Source organism: Rattus rattus, chromosome X (assembly GCF_011064425.1).
Source record: "Rattus rattus isolate New Zealand chromosome X, Rrattus_CSIRO_v1, whole genome shotgun sequence".
In the NCBI taxonomy this organism is placed as follows: Eukaryota; Metazoa; Chordata; class Mammalia; order Rodentia; family Muridae; genus Rattus; species Rattus rattus.
Genome location: NC_046172.1, coordinates 4,768,509 through 4,787,910, shown reverse-complemented (window position 1 = coordinate 4,787,910; position 19,402 = coordinate 4,768,509). Strand labels below are relative to the sequence as shown.

The 19,402-nt window shown below is 37.2% G+C and overlaps 1 protein-coding gene across 1 annotated transcript in view; it reads left to right on the top strand.

The window, feature by feature from the left end:
• Positions 1 to 19,402, top strand: part of Efhc2 (EF-hand domain containing 2) — a 196,301-nt gene that overhangs the window by 112,237 nt on the left and 64,662 nt on the right. Inside the window, 2 exon segments of the mRNA XM_032890363.1 lie at positions 2,884 to 3,080; positions 6,712 to 6,842. Of these exon segments, the coding sequence (XP_032746254.1) occupies positions 2,884 to 3,080; positions 6,712 to 6,842 (328 nt within the window).

The following is a 19,402-nucleotide window of genomic DNA, read 5'->3' as shown; positions in this document are numbered from 1 at the left end:
AAAAATGTCTTAAGGGTAAACTGAAACATATAAAATGATAAAAAAACAGCTGTGGTTGGTTACCTAGGGGAAATCTCGTTTGCCACTGTCATTTCTTTTTCTGAGCCACTTCTGCAGTACCTCTAGGCTTCAAAGTCAAGGTTTGACTGCCACTAGTCACAGTCACAGCCAGGGACCCTAGAGAGTGTTCCATTGTTCAGCTTAAAAACCTTTGCTTGATTAAGAAAGGAATACAAGATAATCTCAGAATCTATCTTCTGTGGTACTTGTGTTTGTTCTGGCTATTGCCAAATGTCTTGCCCCCTGGCCTGTGGAAAGTTCTCCAGTGTGTTGATCCCATGGCTATTGCTGAGGACAGCCATTGACTTACAAATTATGGAAATGTAAGGCTCTGTTCTTTGTTTCAACTTGTTTACAACTTTTATCTGTGCTGAGGACACACAAGAAAAACCAGCTTAACTGGCTCTTTGGGGAAAAAAGTAAAAACTTTGGCTTGTACCATTTGCCAATTTACATGTTGTGAATGTCCTGATCAAGGCAAGTTTCAAAAAACCAACACGTTAAAAAAAAAAAAAAAAAAAAAAAAAACGGCATGCAAAAGTCTCAAAATGTAGCAATCAGGTCAAGCTGCCATTACCCACTTAACATACTGACAAGTAATACATAATTTGTACAACTAAGTCAGGCCCCAGTGGGATTTGATTAATAGGAAAATCTTAATAGGAAACTGAATGAGGATGAACATATGCCAGGCTCTGAATGGTCAACAAATATCAATTCTGTACATTTAGAAAGTATTGATGGGGCCAAGCAAATTGGAGCATTTGTAAAAATAGACCATTGGGTTACAAAATAGTAACCATCACTGAGGACTTAATATTATCCTGATGTTTCTTGGCAGTAGTGTCGTGCAAAAAGAGGAAAATTCAGAGCCAGGGTTTATGTGGAAAAGATTTATTTAAACAACAATCGAAACAAAAGAAACATGTGGAAGAAACCAGAAGAAGCCCAGAGAACCATCAGACTGCAGTCTCTGTCTCTAACTCTTCCCCATTGTTGCTGTGTGTGTGTGTCTGTCTGTCTGTCTGTCTGTCTCTGCCTCTTCCTCCCTTCCTCTCCCTCTCTCTTTTCTCACCCCTTCTCCCAACTTCCTCTCCCCTTGTCCCTTTCTTCTAGTCTTACTGCATAGTTCAGGCAGGGACTAAAACTCATTATCTTCCTGCTTCAGCCTCCCAAATGTTAGCATTATACATGCTTAATACCACATCTGGCTGCAGCAGATTCTAACTCCCATGAAGGGCAGAGGAAAGGGAGAAAGTGGTAGGTCTTGGGCCTTAGTGGATGGACTTCTAAGGATTCCAATAGCAGAATCCTTGTCTTTGCAGCAATGGACCAGTCTAATGTCCCCATCTTGAACACCCACTTGCTGGTAGCAAACTGTTGTTGCTATTGGGGCCTTCCTGTTAATATTCCCCATAGTGCCTGATCTGAGAGTAATATTCATGGCTCTCCACACATTCATATCCTACAATTCCAATTTTACCAGTGCCATCTGTAGCAGTTTGGACACCTTAAAAAATTCAAGAGTATTTAACAGGCAAGTGACAGAGCCAGGATGGAATGTAACTCCGTTTGACTCTGAAGCCTGTGTCCTTCTGCCACTTCTCCTGTCTGGATTGATCCTGTCTCAGTTATATTCATAAGCCTGTAGATTTCAGTTCCATGTCAGCAGATAATGGGATCGCCTGTTCAGCTCTGCTTTCTGTTTTCCAAGAAGTCAAAGAAAGAAAAGGAACAAACAAACACCAAGTAGTAATGCCCAGAAGAGAACAGACCAAACAAGAATTCTGGAGAGTATACAATGTAAAAGCATTACCAAAAGAAACAGATATTTTCCTACACTGTTGGGGAAGAAATACAAAAGGAACCCTCATACTCATTAACACTTAAATAATCAAATCCTTGTTTTAAATGTGGAGCATCTTGCCCTTAATCTAAATGCTAGGTTAAGTGGGAGGCAGATCTGTGGAAATTAAGCCAAGTAGATCTTTCATTCATGCCACGGAGAAGAGAAACTTGCTGGTATCCCACAGTTCGAGTTTACTATAGGACAAATACAGAAGGTTCTTGCTAAATGTTTTCTGGATGAGGGAGAAAGAGAGGGAAAGAAAAAGTCTAGAATATCATATTGCTTTATTCTTTAGCACACTCACCCATGAAGTCCTTGGCATTTAAAAGCATACAAAGTAATGGGTTAATTTTCATATGTGCATATAATGTTTTGATAATATTAATTTCTCTGCTATCTTCTTTTATAACTTCTCTCTTTAATTTCATATCCTCTCCTCCTAAATTAAGCTTTGACTATAGTTTATTTGGCTTCACATGTTGATCTCCAGTTCCTGGAAATGACAATGTTTCATTCTTTTTGCCTGAGTAAAATTCCAGTGTTTTTATGTCCCATATTTTTCTTAATCCATTCATCCACTGATGAGTACTTGCACCTGATTCCATAACTTGGTCATTATGACACACACAGGTATACAGCTATCTTTGTAGTAAGCTGACTTTGAGTCTTTTAGAACTGTACCCAGGTATGTTATATGACTGAATGATGTGCAAGTTCTATTTTATTTTTTTTGAGGACATATGCTATGATTTTCACAGCAATCACACTAATTTACATTCTGTTTAATGGTGTTTAAGAGTTACCCAAGAAAAAATGCTGCTTCTTTCCCACTACCCTATTCTTCCTTCTTACAATGCATAACGTGGCTTTACAGATAATTTATATTGTCTGTGTTGGAAGAGAAAATAACTAAAGGCAAGTTGTACTTCTTTTAAGAATAAAGCAACTCATGGGCTTTTATTCTGTTTCTTTAGGGAATGCTGGTGGGATGTTCTTGAAAAGAAGTCGTGTGAAAAAGCCTGGACAAGAAGTGTTTAAAAGTGAATTTTCAGAATACGTCAAGGCTGAAGAGCTTTTTATTGGAGCCACAGTGAATATTAATGGCTACCTCTTTCTTCTGCTTAATGCTGATGAGTACACCTTAAACTATATGGAGAGTAACACAGACAGGGTGAATATACTTTGTGTACTTTTTGCCTCTCTGTCCTTTGCAGTGTGCATTTCCTTTCTCTAGGGCATCTTCAGTATCTTGTCACTGGCTTACACTGTATATTCACATATGTGGGCATGAATAATGGATCTGTGCAACTTGGCCACAGGTCCCATCATAGAGGCCCAGCCTTTGTCTCCTCTTTACCCACTTAGCTCTCCACTGCCCAGCATCACAGATTCCAAACACTGGTGGGAGGCAGGCCCAGGGCTGAATCAGGTTTCAAGGATTTTTTGCTGACACCAACAATGTTTTTTAGAAGGAAATGCAATAACTATAGGAAAGGAAGAAAATCTGGTGGCACATACTGTGACAACCCAGTTAATTGGCAAAGGAGCCTTTGACTAGAACAAACCAAAACCCCGAGGGAACTGAGTAGTTGCTGAGGTTGCTGGTCCCTCTAACAGTGACATCTGTGGCTTAAATTAGAATCTAAGAAGAAATTTGCCATAGTGAGCTCAAAGAAGTATGTTCTTGTCGTTGTACTATATTTTTAATTTTTTGAGGCATGTCTAGCCAGACTGGCTTTGAATTCATTGTTCTTTGGCCCCTCTCTTTTGGATGCTGAAGTTACAGGCATACCCGGCCCAGCCCAGCCATTTTTTTTCTAAAACTTAAAACACTACAATGGAAAATGTGATATATATCATGTTATTCAGTAAAATGACCATATATAATCTCAGTTTTTAAATGTAGACTTGTTCAGTATGTAAATTATGTAGACTTGGAAACCATTGCTTTGTACTTTAGGAATTTTTTTTTATTTTTAAGTTCATTAAATAATTATGTACTTTTTTATACACACATAATACATACTTTATCTCATTTATAAAGAAAATGCTGATGGTTGAGTTGCTAGGTGTCAAGACAAAGTTAGAGCCACAACTGGTATATTAGGGGAGAGAGCTCTGTGGGATGAAAATGGAGGGATCACGAAAACACTGGGAATGGCTGGTACCTTTGAAGTGCAGTGCAGGTCAGGTCTGATCTGTGTGAAATGAGAAGGCAAGGAATGAGGGGTAGCTAGGGAAAAATAAATAGTAAAGTTCAGAGAAAGTCTGAGCCAGACAGATGAGGACCCCAGAACAGCCTACTTCTCAGGGAAGTTCAGAGTCCTGCAGAAGTAACAGTTGAAGGCTGGTGACAGTTTAGTGCTCTTCTTTATGACACGGTTGCATGCAGCATCTTCCAGAGTCACTATGCCACCCCCTTTTTTTTTTATACTTTTAGAAATCTAGGTTATTCTAATACTGCAAACCTATGCTATATGATGACTCTGAACTCAAGAGAGAGAAATGCAATGATTAAGCATTTAGATTTCCAGAGTCTGCTAGGCCTGTGTTAGAAACTGAGCTCTATCTTAATAGGTGACAGGCTTTGTTTATGTATCATTTTTTGAACTTCAGTCTGCTTGTCTTTGAATTAAGAGTAACAACAGTGCTTCTTTGATAATGTTACTATGGAGGTTAGATGTGGTCATTTCTTTGAGGGTCTTAGACTTACAGGACCCATGACAAGCTTAGTCATTGTAGCTGTTATAAATCAAGGTAGTGATTCTAAACAGAACCACTATTTTAACATAAAACATAGAGTTCTTAGAATTGCTTGGCCTCAGATTTTTGACTTCACTGTGATACAAAAGTGATGTGCTTTCTGATAGAAACTGTTTAAAGTTCTGAGTTTTGATCCCTTTCCAGCTAGTAAGTACCATATAGTCCAATCTTCTCGCATGACATCGGGCATGGGCAGTGAGCTGCAGCCCTCATTCAGGCTTGTGATTATAAAGAGAAATAAACCATACTTTACAAATGTGCAGTGTTGCTAAGCTTGGGATGTTCTGTCAGTTACAGTAAGGACATTTTCAACTTCAGAGATTTTCAACTTATTAACATACAACACATTAATAGCACATAACTCACTGTAAATTAGGATTATCCATGTATATTAATCCGTGCATGTATTTTTTGCTTTGCTTTGTTTTCATTACTAAGGATTGAACCAGAATCTTGAGCATGTCAGACAAGTATTATTCCTTTCCTTTATATATCCAGCCAAAACACAATACATAGTTTAAAGGTATAAAGGGTTTTTATTCCTCCAGTATGATAAAGTGGGTAAGACATTACCTAGTATCTGCATCTCAAGCAAAAATTGCATCATTAAAAAAATACTCTTATCAAGGACTTTGTTAGAAGATAAAGATTAATATACTCTTTATTACCAATCTGAGTAGTCTTTTCAAAAGAGCTACTAGATCCTATCATGGAAATAGATGAAAGGAATTGCAAAAAAGGAGAAGGGACAGAGGCCTCAGTAGGTGCCAAACCACCTGGATCATTTGATGGTGGAAGAGAGGGAACTTTATACCAAAGTCGCATCACTGTTTTTAATCTAAAATTTCATCTTCTTACTTTTGATCTCTTGGCTGTAATTACTTACAACCTTATGCTTTACTGGATTGAATAAGAAATAATCTTTCTAAGTCAAAAAGCTAATCACAAAGAAGGTGACAGAAACAGCAGGCTGCCCAGACAACAAATAAATGTAGGTTATAGTGTCTGTGTGGAATGTGGTTACCCAGCATTACTATGAACAGTGCTTTGCTTAGTGACCAGCAATTCCAGGCAGATCTATCCTAATGATCTAGATAAAATGAGTGTACATTTAGATAACTTTATATTTGTATTCTTTATATCAGGGTCTGTGAATATCTAGGCTATATTTGAAAGTTATAAGAAGGTTATATATATAAAAAGTTATAAGAAGATTGTTTAGTAAGCTTTGTTGCCTGCTCTCCTTTAAAGTACAATTGTTTGAGATCTAGGACCTGGATTAATGTCGGTTCTTGTCCTAAAGCTTTGGTTTCTAGGTTAAAGGCATATATAGCTTACTCTGGGTTAATTATGTTGTCTTGATGGTCTCCATTATCCTACTAAGGTATAAGGAATAAAAAAAACTTGCATAATGTTCAGCCCTGAATGGAACATTATTCCATATTCCTTCCTCAAGGTTCAGGGATTGTTGTGGAATCATGGCACAGAAACATTGTATGAGCCAGAGGCAGTAAATGATGGAGAGCAAGTGTCTAATGGGCACAACAGGGCAGCTGCACACATGAGCTCACAATGGTTATGACAGCATGCATATGACCTGTGACCTGTGAAAGCCCAAGGCTTTCCAGCAGGGAAGGGGGAAATGTGCATGAAATGTCCCACTAGTCCTGGAGCTACTGACAGTTGTTAGCTGCTGGGAGAAGGAGTATCAATTTACTTTCAGAACATAGCCTCTGTTTAGGCAACCACACTTCAGTGGAAGGCCACATATCCCAAAATACTTGAGTAGCACAAATTGGTTGTGGGTTAACAGCAAGAAATTGAACACAGTAGGGTGAGTACAGAAGGTGGGAGGGACCTATGAAAAGCTGAAGAAGAGGTGAATGTGATCAAATCACAGTGTACAAAATTCCCAAAGAATAGTAAGGATGATGGTGGTGGTGGAGAAGGTGGTAGTGGAGGAGGTGATGGTGGTGGTGGTAGCGGTAGTGGCAGCTTCTCAAAGTTTCATTCATATATCTTGTTTTTACTCCTTCAAGTTTCCATATAGCAACTTTGAACTTGCCATACAAAAGCTGAAACATGAAAAATCAAAATCAAGAGAGATCACACAAGTGTTTGCAGCTGCTGACTATAATCACACGAAGGTGGTGCCTTATAATACATTCAGGTAAGCCATGTTCTGCTAGCTGTACTCTGTGCAAAGAATGGAAAGAACCATTTCATTCCTTATGCTTCCCAGTCAGTTGGCTGCGTGGATTTCAGTTAGGAATTGATATTTCTTTGCCTTTGCATTGCTTTGCACTCAGGGTTTGGCTGTATCCCAGTAAGTTTTATGGAATTACATATAGGATGTTTATAGGTGGGAATGGAGACCAAAGTCAGTTCCTGATTATCAGAGAAAAGGTCATGTGCATAATACAGTGTCTTTGTATGTTCACATGCATCTGCATTTTGAAAGATAGAAGATAGGCAGGCATCGATGGCTTTGTCTGAATGTCCCTCAAGTTTCCCATCATGTTATATACAACAATAGTAAGATGAAATAGCAGAAGAAATAATGATCGATGTTTTCTCAAAGGTAAAATCAAATTCTGTGACTTCCTAGTAGCTGACCTAGGCAAATTCCTAAGTAGCAGAAACACAGGGAAGAAATTCATTTTCAGGGTCTACTACAAGTGATATTTTTTGCTTGAAAACCAAGTGAACAGAGCATTTAGGAGAATGTAAATTAAACTGTGGATGGAGAACTTTCTCTTTTGGCTGAGATATTGGGCTGCAGTTAGGAGTACTCGCTAATAGCTATGTATTATATTGGTCTTGATGCAGTCAAGGTGTATGCTGGGAAAAGAGGGGAGGAGCTCAGATGGTTATGGCAATGAGAACTTTCCAAATGTGTGTTTACAGTTGCCTGTGGCATCACTACATGGTAGCCTGGACCCTCACATTTTCCAGGAATTCATTTGTCATTGTAATAGAGGTCTTTTGGGGGCTTCAGTGTGTTCTTTCAAGAGGAGCTGGCAGAGGATATATTTTTATTGTTTAGAATTGCCAAAGTTCTGGGATCAATAAGAATTTGTGGTTATCTGTTATTATGCATCATTATATACCCATGTTTGTGGTGTTCTGGAATAGATGGAAATGGAAAGATTATAAATAAAAAAGGCGAACTAATGAGAAGCACTGGAGGAGAAAACAAAAAATTTCCATCAGAAGTAAAGGAGGGGTTTTGCTTTATTACTTTGTGTCCTTGTAAAAAGCATCAGTTCTCCCAGTACTCTCACAGAGACTATTGGAAATATTTTCCTGGGGGCCTTTAGGGAAGTACTTTGTCCAGGAAGGATCTCCAAGGAAGAGAAATTGGTCTGCAAAAGGAGATCTAACTTTTATTGTAGATATGATAAAGGCACACTACACTGATTGGAAGAATGCCCATCGGGCACTGTGGGCTTACAGAAAAAACAACAACAACAAAAAACAAGCAAACAAACAAATGCAAATAGTCTCTTCATCGCAGAAGTTTTATAGCATGAAAACCAGCTCAGGTTACCACTGAACTCAAAGACTCCTCCAAGTGGCTTGCCTTGACTGGGCTTTGAGTGATGGGTCTGTTTATATTTTCATGCTATCAACTTTTTCTCTAGCCCCATTGGTTGACTTTCAGTTTTTCAAACACATAAAGCTCTTCTCTGTTTCCAAGCCTTTACATGCAGTTCTTCTGCCTGTGGAAGGGCCTTACTACTATTCTTTTCAGGGAAAACTCTAGGACTCTTTATTACCAGAGTATTTGTTTTTGTCTGACAAGCCTAAGAAGATACCCACTGTTATTCCTGGACCTTGTTTTATATTTCTTCACAAAATATATAACAAGATTTGTAATTGTTTTACTATGAGACTTGTTTACTTGGAGGAGTGATGATGATGATGATGATGATGATGATGATGTGTGTGTGTGTGTGTGTGTGTGTGTGTGTGTGTGTGTACTTGGGTATGATTCTTCTAGATGATCTCGTGTACTACAGTATCTCTGGGCTTCTAGTGATAAACTGGATGCAGATGCAGACACTGAATGAAATAAGCCACATGGAATGTTCCTAGATGCTCTAATTTGAGGTTTTACTGCATGGTCTGTATTAGAAAATTTTCTATTGCAACAACCAAATGCACAATGCTGAATAATACAGGAAAAAAAAGAAATTTGTTTAGCTCCCAGTTTTGGAGGCTCAAGGTCATAGTCTCTGTATCAGCTCTAGTCTGGTGAAGACCTTGTTATGGTAGAGGGCATTTCGGTGGGAATTCATATAAGACAGTGGAGAAGCTGGTCTTCATTTAAGAAACAATACCTTTAAAAGAGCTTGTGAGAAATCCATGAGAACCGTATTTATTTCTTGCCCTTAGTGACCTAACCACCTCCTTTCAAGCCTTATCTCTTAAAGATTCTTACTACCTCTCGTGTCACTGCACTTGTAAAAGAATCAAATTTTCAACATGGAAAAAATGTCATCCAAACCAAGGCAGATTCCAAATTAGAGTATGGAATGGTCACCAAGATTTTCTGGTCCTTGTTACATCTTCAGGTTTGATGCATCTTAGCTATTTATACCATTTGAGTTTGATCACAGTCTGTTGCTTGTTTACCCTTTTATTTCTAAGTTGTTAGCATAATTTTTTAGAAGACACAATTTACTGAGCACTTACTGTTGGCTAATAGGTATGCAGAAATGTTAAAAATTGACTTTGCATTGGGAAACTCCTGATATTTACTTTTCTTCCTCCACAGTCCTACCAAGGACAATAGATGTTTACTGAATAATTTTTGCATTCTTTTTATTGGATATTTTATGTAATTACATTTCAAATGTTATCCCCTCTCCCCCCTCTCCCATACCCCCTCCCCCTGCTTCTATGAGGATGCTCCCACTCCCATTCCACCCCCAACTCCAACATCAACACCCTGGCATTACCATACATTGGGGATACAAACCTTCACAGGACCAAGGGCTTCTCCTTCTATTGATGCCAGACAATGCCCTCCTCTGCTATGTATGCAACTGGAGCCATGGGTCCCTCCATTTATACTCAGTGGTTGGTGGTTTAGTCCCTGGAAGGTTTGGGGGTTCTGATATGTTAATATTATTGTTCTTCCTATGGGATTGCAAACCTCTTCAGCTCCTTCAGTTCTTTCTCTAACTCCTCCATTGGGGTCCTCATGCTCAGTCTAATGGTTAACTGCAAGTATCCTCATATGTATCAATGAGGCTCTATCAGAGCAATTTAATGAATGATTTCATTTCTCTAGCAACATTAAGTCTCAAGCTTGCAGAAGACAAATAAATAACTGATTCCTTTGCATCATAGAAGGGCCATCTGTCTCTGGCTTATTGAAGATAAGGAAAGCTGCTTTTAAAAGCAACCTCCTTGTACCTCCTCTTATATCCATACTTTGGTTTCTTAGGCACTTTTTGCACTCTGACATTCTGAAACTCTTCCATTGTAGGTTTACAATGAATTTGTCAAACGTTCCCTTCTCTGGTTAATGCATAGAAATGATAGAACATGATAAAATCTTGTAGGCTTTGCTTCTGTGTTCATCGTACTCTGGCATAGAGAGACCTACCTGCTACCTGCTATATGCCTGGGATTGTAGGGCTCATACCTCTTAGATTGTCCAAGCTCCGTAGCTTCTTCCCTTGGGTTCAGGAGCTAAGAAACTGCACCCTGCACCCCGGTTGATTGTAGACTCAGTTGGAGACCTCCCTGAGAATTTGTGATGTAATAAATGTGATATAATATGAAGACAGGTCAGAAAGTCATGGGCAACAGCTATCATTTTTAAAAGTTTTTAGATTTAGTTTACATCATGTGTATGTCTGTATGTATCTGTGTGCATGAATTTATGTGTGTTTGGTGCCCCAGGTGGTCAGAAAAACGTATCTCACCCCTTGGCACCATAGTTACAGGTAATTTTTAGGTGCCTTATAGGTTCTGGGAACTGAACCTGAGTCCTGTGCAAGAGTTCTCAGTGATCATAGCTGCTGGATCATCTCTCCAGCCCTATGGTTCCTTCTTTTCTTTTTTAATTCAAGCAGTGGACATTTTTGTTTTACCCTGTGGAAATCACCTAGTCTATATCTACCTTGGACCTGTTTCTCTGTGACTTTTTATTCTCTCAGAGATTCACCTCTAAGAGCTATTGATTGTTGAGAGAGAGAGAGAGAGAGAGAGAGAGAGAGAGAGAGAGAGAGAGAGAGAGAGAACAGCACAGAAGGCCTTTTCTCAGAGGGAGAGCTGATATCAGCAGGAAGTAGGACCAGGTTTAGATTTCTTAGATAGGATTTCATGTACTTGGGAACACAGGTACAGTGAACCTTTCCAGAGTGACATCAAGATTTCCAGCATGGGTGGCAGTAGTAGTGAGAACTCTGTACCAGTGAAGATACCGATCATTTCTCCTGGTCAACTCTCTGAACCTTATGCTAGCCATCAGAAATGGCACCTGAATCTTTGTAACTATGCATTTTTGATACTGTGCATGCTACTGCTTTCTCACTAATTAGGTATAAAGCTCTCAAAGTACAGGATCCATGCCAGTTTCTTCTGTTTCTTTCCTAGATCCCTTTATTGAGCATAGTAAATTATTACACAGCTCTTCTTTGGACTCCTTTTATTAATTGAAAGGCCAGTATTTCTTTTGTGAACATTGTACAATAAATTCCTTCTAAGACTTAGAGCCTTACGTAAATGTTCTCACTTATAAAAGTGAAATTTATCCTGACAGAGATTGTATGCTATAAATAGACCAGAGTGCTGATTTGGGAGTTGGCATACCCAGATTCAAACCTAAGCTTTTCCATTTACAAACCTGGTGGCTTTGAGTATATTGCTGAACAATTTTTCATCTATAGAATATGTATAACAATATCTACTACATAGAACTGTTGTGATTAGTGATAGGTTTTTTACTATTTGTAAAGTTCTTATTGTAGCACACTGACTATTGTATGGTGGTTACTCAACAAAGTGAAAACCTTCATTCTCATAATTGTAACCTGGTCTCATGGTAATTGCTCTAATCTACAAACTGTATAATGTTTTCAGTATTTCAGTAAACTGTACTTTTCCTCATGATGGTCTCACTCAAACATTCTTAAGTGAGGTTGAAATGGAAGCCTTCAAAGTCTTGAGCCCATGAAGGTAGAAAAATAAAGAACATCATAATTTGTGGATATAGGCTAGGAACATTATTATCATCTACTCTTTAGTATTTTTTACTTCAAGGAAATAGAATGTGAATGTACTTTGAACAATGTAATTATTTCATCCTGCTTTTCTAAGACAGTTGTCTCTCCCTTTTTGCACTTTTGCTCTATCTTTATTTGAACTAGTTTGATTACATTAGCCATGGTTTCTTTCATTGTTTGTGTGTGTTATATTTAAATGGTGTGTGTGTGTGTGTGTGTGTGTGTGTGTGTGTGTGCGTGTGTGTGCGTGTGTGTGCACTTGTGTGTCCAAAGGCCAGAAGAGGACACTGGATGCCATCCTCTGTGACTTTCCTTGTCTTTTTTGAGAGAGAATTTTTTTAATGAAGCTATAGCCAGGGTGTAGAACAGTAAGTCCCAAGATTCCTCCGGTCTCCACCCCCAACAACACTGAAGTTATAGGCATGGGAGCAGCCACATCTGGCTTTTTTTTATGGACCCTGGGAATTTAAACTCAGGTCCTCCTACATGCACAGCAAGCATTCTGATACACTGAGCTATTACTTTCCCCCCTTTTGAGAAATGGTCTTTCTGTGGAACTCAGGGTAGCTTGGGCTTCATGATTTTTCTGCCTCATACCCCTCACCTGCCAAGTGCCATGAATACAGGCATATGTCCCTGGGAACATTTACTTGCTATTGTTTTTTTTTTTTTATTGTGAACTGATACCTTTTAAGGAAGCCACTAGTCTGGGCACGTAAACTGGGCTGTTTTGGATCAGGTAGTTTGTCTTTAATTTATAACATAGTTTTTGAGATGGGAGCCTAGACATGCGTTTTTGAAAATGAGATTTCAAACCTCCCTGAACACATTAAATATATGTGTTAAGTTTTTTTAATTGAATTCTGTCATTGTCTGATGGTATTGTATTGGGGAGGGCTTAGCTTTATAAACTACTTGTCTTTGGTCAGTTAAGCAGAAAAAGAGTCTGTTAAAACAATCCTGGATAGTTCACAATATCTTTGGAAGGGCTAGACAAACAAGCTTTCAGCTAAATTTTAGGAACAGTGCCCAGCACCAAGCTGTAGAACTTGTCTGATGAGAAAATGATCTCTGTTACTAATGACACCGCCCACAAGTCATTGCTACACTTTGTATTTCTGCCAAGAGTTGGATTTTTACCACACTATTTTTACTACCTTGAGTCCTTTGTCAATCTGGTTAATCGGCCCCTTCTGATACCAAATGTGGCTTGCCTGAACTGGTTTCTCATGTTACTCTCTTCTGAGGCAAATATTTTGTAAGCTTCTTGATTGGTGGAATGTGGGTCACCTGCATGCTTCTAACTGCTCAGGATGCTGAAAAACTGAGCTCTGATTCCCATGTTGCCTGTGACAGAAAATATAATGTGGGAATTTCCCTAAATGAAGAAAGATTAATTAAAAGGATATCCTTTGTCCAAAGTTTTAGTTGGATGAATAAATTCTGGAGATCCATTGTATAGCATGGTGACTATAATGAATCGTAATTTATTATACATTTGGAAACTGCTGAGATTTTAAATGTTCTTACTCCCCCCCCCCACGTATGCACACATGTACACACAGGTAACTGTAAGTTAGTTGATGATTAATTAGCTACATTTAAATCATTTCAAATTATACATTATATACATTTTATTTCCAGTTATACTTTATAGGTGGATGAATGAAAAACTATATAGAAGACATTTACTCATTGCCACATATACTGTAAAGATTGCAAAATCCAAGAAAACATGAGCCAAACTGGCAATGCAAATATATGTTAATATTAGGGACTAAACTAGACTTAGCAAACCAACCAAAAGACCTTGTTTCATTGCTTGAGAATTCTGTTTTGACACATTAAATAGGATACAAATATTTTACCTATGCTTGACTACTTTTGCAATGTTTGAGAACCTTAGTTTAAATTATCTTAAATGATGGTATTAAAGCTCAAAGATTGAAAGCTAGCAATTATTTTGGTTGGTGTTGACTTTTTTCTTGCTTTGTTTAATGCTTTAAAAGTAGGCGATTAGACATCAAAACCCATGTATCTCTCTACCTGTTGTGAAATAGGCATTATACAGTAATCAGTAGTAACTTAGTGCTACCTGTTCCACCTTAGACTTGGTTGAATTTTAGTTTTGTGATGTCACACATGAACATAGTATATTTTTTCTTTTGTCCATCTAATTATACACTTACAGGTTATTATCCTTTGGAGACCAGATCATACTATGCAGCCCTGACTGGCATAGGACTAGCTCTGTAGGCCAGGGTGGCCTTCAATTCAGAGATTTTCCTACTTCTGCCTCCAAGTGCTGGAATTAAAGGTGTATATCATCATATCCAGCAAAGACAAATTTTTAAATTGCATGAAAATAAATGCTTAATATTCAGGCAAGTAACTAAATATAAGACTATAATACACAAAACAGTAGCTTTACTTTTTGTCAGCTATAATAAACTAGGGAATGGTCTCAGAAAAATGCTATTTATTATAGCAATAAAAGTTATGAAATCTTAGGAATGCATTGGACCAAAAATAAGCAAGACCAAGAGAAATACAATTTTTAAACTGTATGCTATCTCTATGATAATATTGTAAAGATTCTATTCTGTTTAGATTAATCTATAAATTTAAAGCAGTTCTAATCAGAATTACAAAGTAAGTCTTTATTGTTGCTGTTGTTAAGTTTGATTTCATTTCTCAGGATTAGGGAGAAGAAATTGGCTTATTGGTTAGGAAAAATAAAGTATTAAGAACAGCAAAAAAGTTGATGAGAATATTAAAGTATAGATATTAGGAGATTATATAATTTACAGATATTTTAAAACATAGCTTTCTAGCAGAGGCATAAACTGAGTACCAAGGAAATAGAATACCAAGATAGTAAAAGATTCACATTTAATCTCTTAAACATAGAATAGGAAGAATATTTCAAATCAATGGGGAAAAGGGTTAGCAGTAGAAATTTTGATGACAATTCATTAGAAATCATAACTTTTATTTTGTAATTGGGGACAACTTCTAAAAATCAAAAGAGAAAAGATTTAAAAAGATTAACTGCCAGACATGTGTGTGTGTGTGTATGTGTGTGTGTGTGTGTGTGTGTGTGTGTGTGTGAGAGAGAGAGAGAGAGAGAGAGAGAGAGAGAGAGAGACAAGAGATGAACAGAGAAAATATTTATAAATTGTATAAGAACCATAACATTAATATCCAGGTCTTATTAAAAAAGAAAAAATACTCTCTAAACCCAAGAGATAAAAACAGATCAAAGACAAGAAGGGGGCAATTCAGAAAAGAAATAGTAGCCTTTAAACCTATGCAAATGTGGCCAATGCTGATACAAGATGAAAAAAAAAAACTGATATCCCACCGAAGTTGGCATTGTTATCGTTTTAAGATTTTTTAAGATGAGGTCTTGCTATATAGCCCAGACTGGCTTTGGCTCTTCGGCTCCAATGAACCTCCCACCTCAACATTTCAAGTGTTTGGAACTCAGGTTCTGGAACCACTGTATCCAGATTATTCCTACCATTTAAAATAATTTATTTTACTAACTCCAGATAGGTATGCTGGTGAGCAAATGTTCTAACATTTGGAGTGTAAGTTAATTCATCATTGTGGAGGATAATTAGCACTATCTGTCTGATATTTGGAAACTTTTACCCAGTACTTAGATTTTTGGAAATTTTTCATTCAAAGCATTTGACAAGTGAATGGACACTGGATTTACAGTATTGTGTATACACATGTGCTTACATTTATGTAGATAAACATGAATTTACTTGTAGCAAACTATAATAACAAATGAAAAATCAGAATGCCAATTGTAAACAGGTACAGTCTATGGCATTTGTATTTCTTAGTCATTAAAAAGAGTGATGCAGAGTAGATATGTACATCTGAAGAAATGTTCAGTATTCCAGGGTTGTTTAAGTAAAGCTATAGTAGGAAACAGTTCTATAATGTTAGGGAATTAAACCAGCAGGAGTTTACTTTTTGTTTACAGTTACCAGAAAAAAAAAAACAAAACTAGTGATAGATGCTGACAGATGCTCTGGGCAAAAGTCAAAGTTTTCAGAGTCACAGATCTAGGTACATGATTTTCTGGGCAATATTCTCTTTTGATTATGGATTAGAGTCAGATAGTTTTAAATTGTTTAAAGTTCTTATACTACAGGACATAGGGGGCTCTTTTTGCTTTTAAAATATCAGCTCAATATTCTTACAGCTAGCCTCTATATCAGTATCATCATAAGTTTGAACTACCTTGAAATCTTACTTCTTATATGAATCAAACTTCAATATGAATGAGTTCTAGGTCACAAAAAAGAATGTAGTTTTGCCCCTATTTTTATGTCTTATATATTAGTTCAACCAAAATATATGCAAATGTTATAAAGATAGATTATTTTTATTTATAAGCATGATTATACAATTCTAGAGATTTAAAATTAAATTTTCAGATAGGATGCTTTTTTTTTTGGTTTTTAAATTCTTATCAGATTAACCCCCAAATCTGACCTATTACTTTTTCAATGAAATATTTTTTGAAGATGTTCACATATCTCTACATTTAAACATTTTCCTGTATATCAATTTCTTTTCTTTTGGTTTATGTAAAAAAGGGTTTCTCTCTGTACTCCTGGCTATCCTGGAACTCACTTTGTAGACAAGGCTGGCCTAAAACTCGGATTCTCCTGCTTCTGCCTTCTGAGTGCTGGGATTAAAGGCAAGTACCACCTAGTTTTTCCCATAAACCTTAATTAATTTTATTATTTACTCCTATTAGTTATTTTATGTAAAAATATGGCATTTTATATTCATACATTTATATAATGATTAAATTCATTCCCATTCCCTTCTTTCTAGTTCCTAACCTATCTCTCCCTTTTGTCTACCAACTTCATGTATGTGCTTCCTCCCACTTTCTAGTCTCTACTCTTTCTCTCCCCTCCCCCTCTTTTAGACTCACTGAGTCCATTTAGCATTACCTACTTATTCATGGCCATGTGACCATCTACTATAGCATGGGTAGCCTTTCAGCACCTGCATCCCCAAAGGAAACTCAATCTCCCTCACCCAGCAACCATCAATTGCCAAACGCTCTTAATCTAAGAGTGAGACTTCATGAGCCCCTCCATGATCCATCCTGGGAGGTTGGCTGTCTTGATCTTGTGCATGCAGTCCTAGCTGATGTTAGCTCATTAGTGCAATCTGTGCTATCATGTCTGGCAAATACTGTTTTGCTGTAGATGTCTATTCCTCCTGGCTCTTATATTTTTGTCCCCTTCTCTGCAATGATCCCTTATACTTGAGGGAAGAGAATGTTATATTAGATGTCCCATTTAGACACCAGTACTCCACAGTCTTCTATTCCCTGCATGTTGACCTTTTATTCTCTGCATGAGAATTAATTGCTTCTCTGATGATGGATGAGGGATTCCCTAATCTATGGATATAAAGATAAGAATTTAGGAGGCAGCTTATCACTATATCTGTTTATCTTAATTCCTTTTAATTTTGGTATAAATGAGCCTTTTCCTTAAATAATTCTGCATGCTTTTCATTTATTTATATAATTTTCTTTTGATGCAAAATTTATGTTTGGTGAAACATATAAAATTAAGTATATATTTATTGAGTTTGACATGTGTGTATATCTGTAACTGCTCAACATCCTCTTAAGAAATAAAGAATTATCATTATCCCAGAAATTTCTACATGTCTCATCCCAGTCCATCTCAGTCCATATATCCCACTCAGGAAGCATGCACTGTTCTGATATTTTCTCTTTAGATTTTTTTCTGTTATAGAATTTTATATAAATGGAAATATAAAATATATACTTTTTGTAGCTTATTTCATTCAGCATGACATTTTGCTTTCATTTTTATACTATTTGGTATATCAACTTTTAAAAATCATTACTTTTTGTGTGTGTATGAGTGTATATGTCAGTAAGAGGAAAACTTATAGGAGTTGCTTCTTTCCTTTCATCATGTGAGCTCCAAGGATTGAACTTCAGTTCTCAGGCTTAGTGGCAAGCGTCTGTTAGTAATGGTTTTGCTTTGTTTAATTTTTTTATTTTACAAAAACAAACCTTCTAGACAGTCAGGCATGATGATGTGTGATTGTAATACCAACTCTTGGGAGTGGGGGAGAGGGATCAAAAGTTCAAGGCCACCTATAGGCTACATGCTGAGTTTTAGGCCAGCCTAGGATATATGAGACCATTCTCAAAAATTTAGTAACAACAGTAGCAACAACAAACAATTAACCATTTCAGACCTTTTGGAAAAATGATTGAATTCTTAGTTTTTGTTGCCAAGTCCAAATTGTTGATTTTTTTGCAGTATTGTCAAAATTTCTTCTGCAACCTTGAAATCTCTAAGATATTCTTCTATAAAAATATCTGAATATTAATAATCAGATAATTCAGAGTATTATTAATATCTGAATATGAATCAAATAATATCCTTGATTTCAGCTTTCACTTCAAAAATGCTTTTAGATTTATTTACTTTATTATTTTATGTATATGAGTGCTTTGCCTTCATGTATGTATGTATAGCATGTGCATACCTAGTGCTTGAGGATGGTAGAAGAGGGCATTCAATTTCCTGGGACTGGAGTTATAAGTGGTTATAAGATGTCTGAAGGGGTATGAATTGAATCTCAATCCTCTGCAAGAACAACAAGTGCTCTTAACCAATCACTGAACCAGCTTAAAGTCAGAGTTGACTTTTTTTCATAATACTTTTATTGATTATTTGGGAATTTCACAACATGAGCCCTGCTCATACTCACTTCCCAGTTCTCTTCCAGATCCATATCCTTTTGACCAACCCCCAAAAAGAAGAAAAATTCAATTTGTGTTGTCTATATAATCATTGGAGTATGGTCACACTCTCAGTGCCCAGCCCCTTAAAGCAAACTGAGTCTTTCCCTACCCGTTGTTATAAAATTATAAGAAATGATGCTGTCTTTTACCGCACACTAGGTCCAGGTCCGGCACCATAGTGCACCAAGATATCTGGTAGTTATCTTTATCTTGGTCAGTGAAACTTCTCACCTGCTTTTCTCTATCACATATCACACTGGCTTCTCTCTGAGCCTGGCACCAATCTATCTACCCATCTAGCTCCCAAGACAGGTTGCCACCATGCCAGAAATATACATCCCAATTCCGTGGCGCCCTAGTGTCTCCAGCCACCACACACTCTCTTGAACTTAAATCGCCACATGAAAGAACATACAACACAATAACCTCTGATCTAATTGATAATATATAATTGCCCATCTATACATACAAAGCCCTGTATACATCCATCCCTTAAGAATATTCATAACAACCTGTAAATGTGCAGAGAGGAATCTTAACTTCCACCTCCATGTTCTCTCGGCTGCCTCTCCTTCTGGTTCTAGTCTCCTCCTCTTCCCTAAAACTTTTCTCCTACCCATCCTTCCTTCTCATCCAAAGACAGGCCTCATTCTA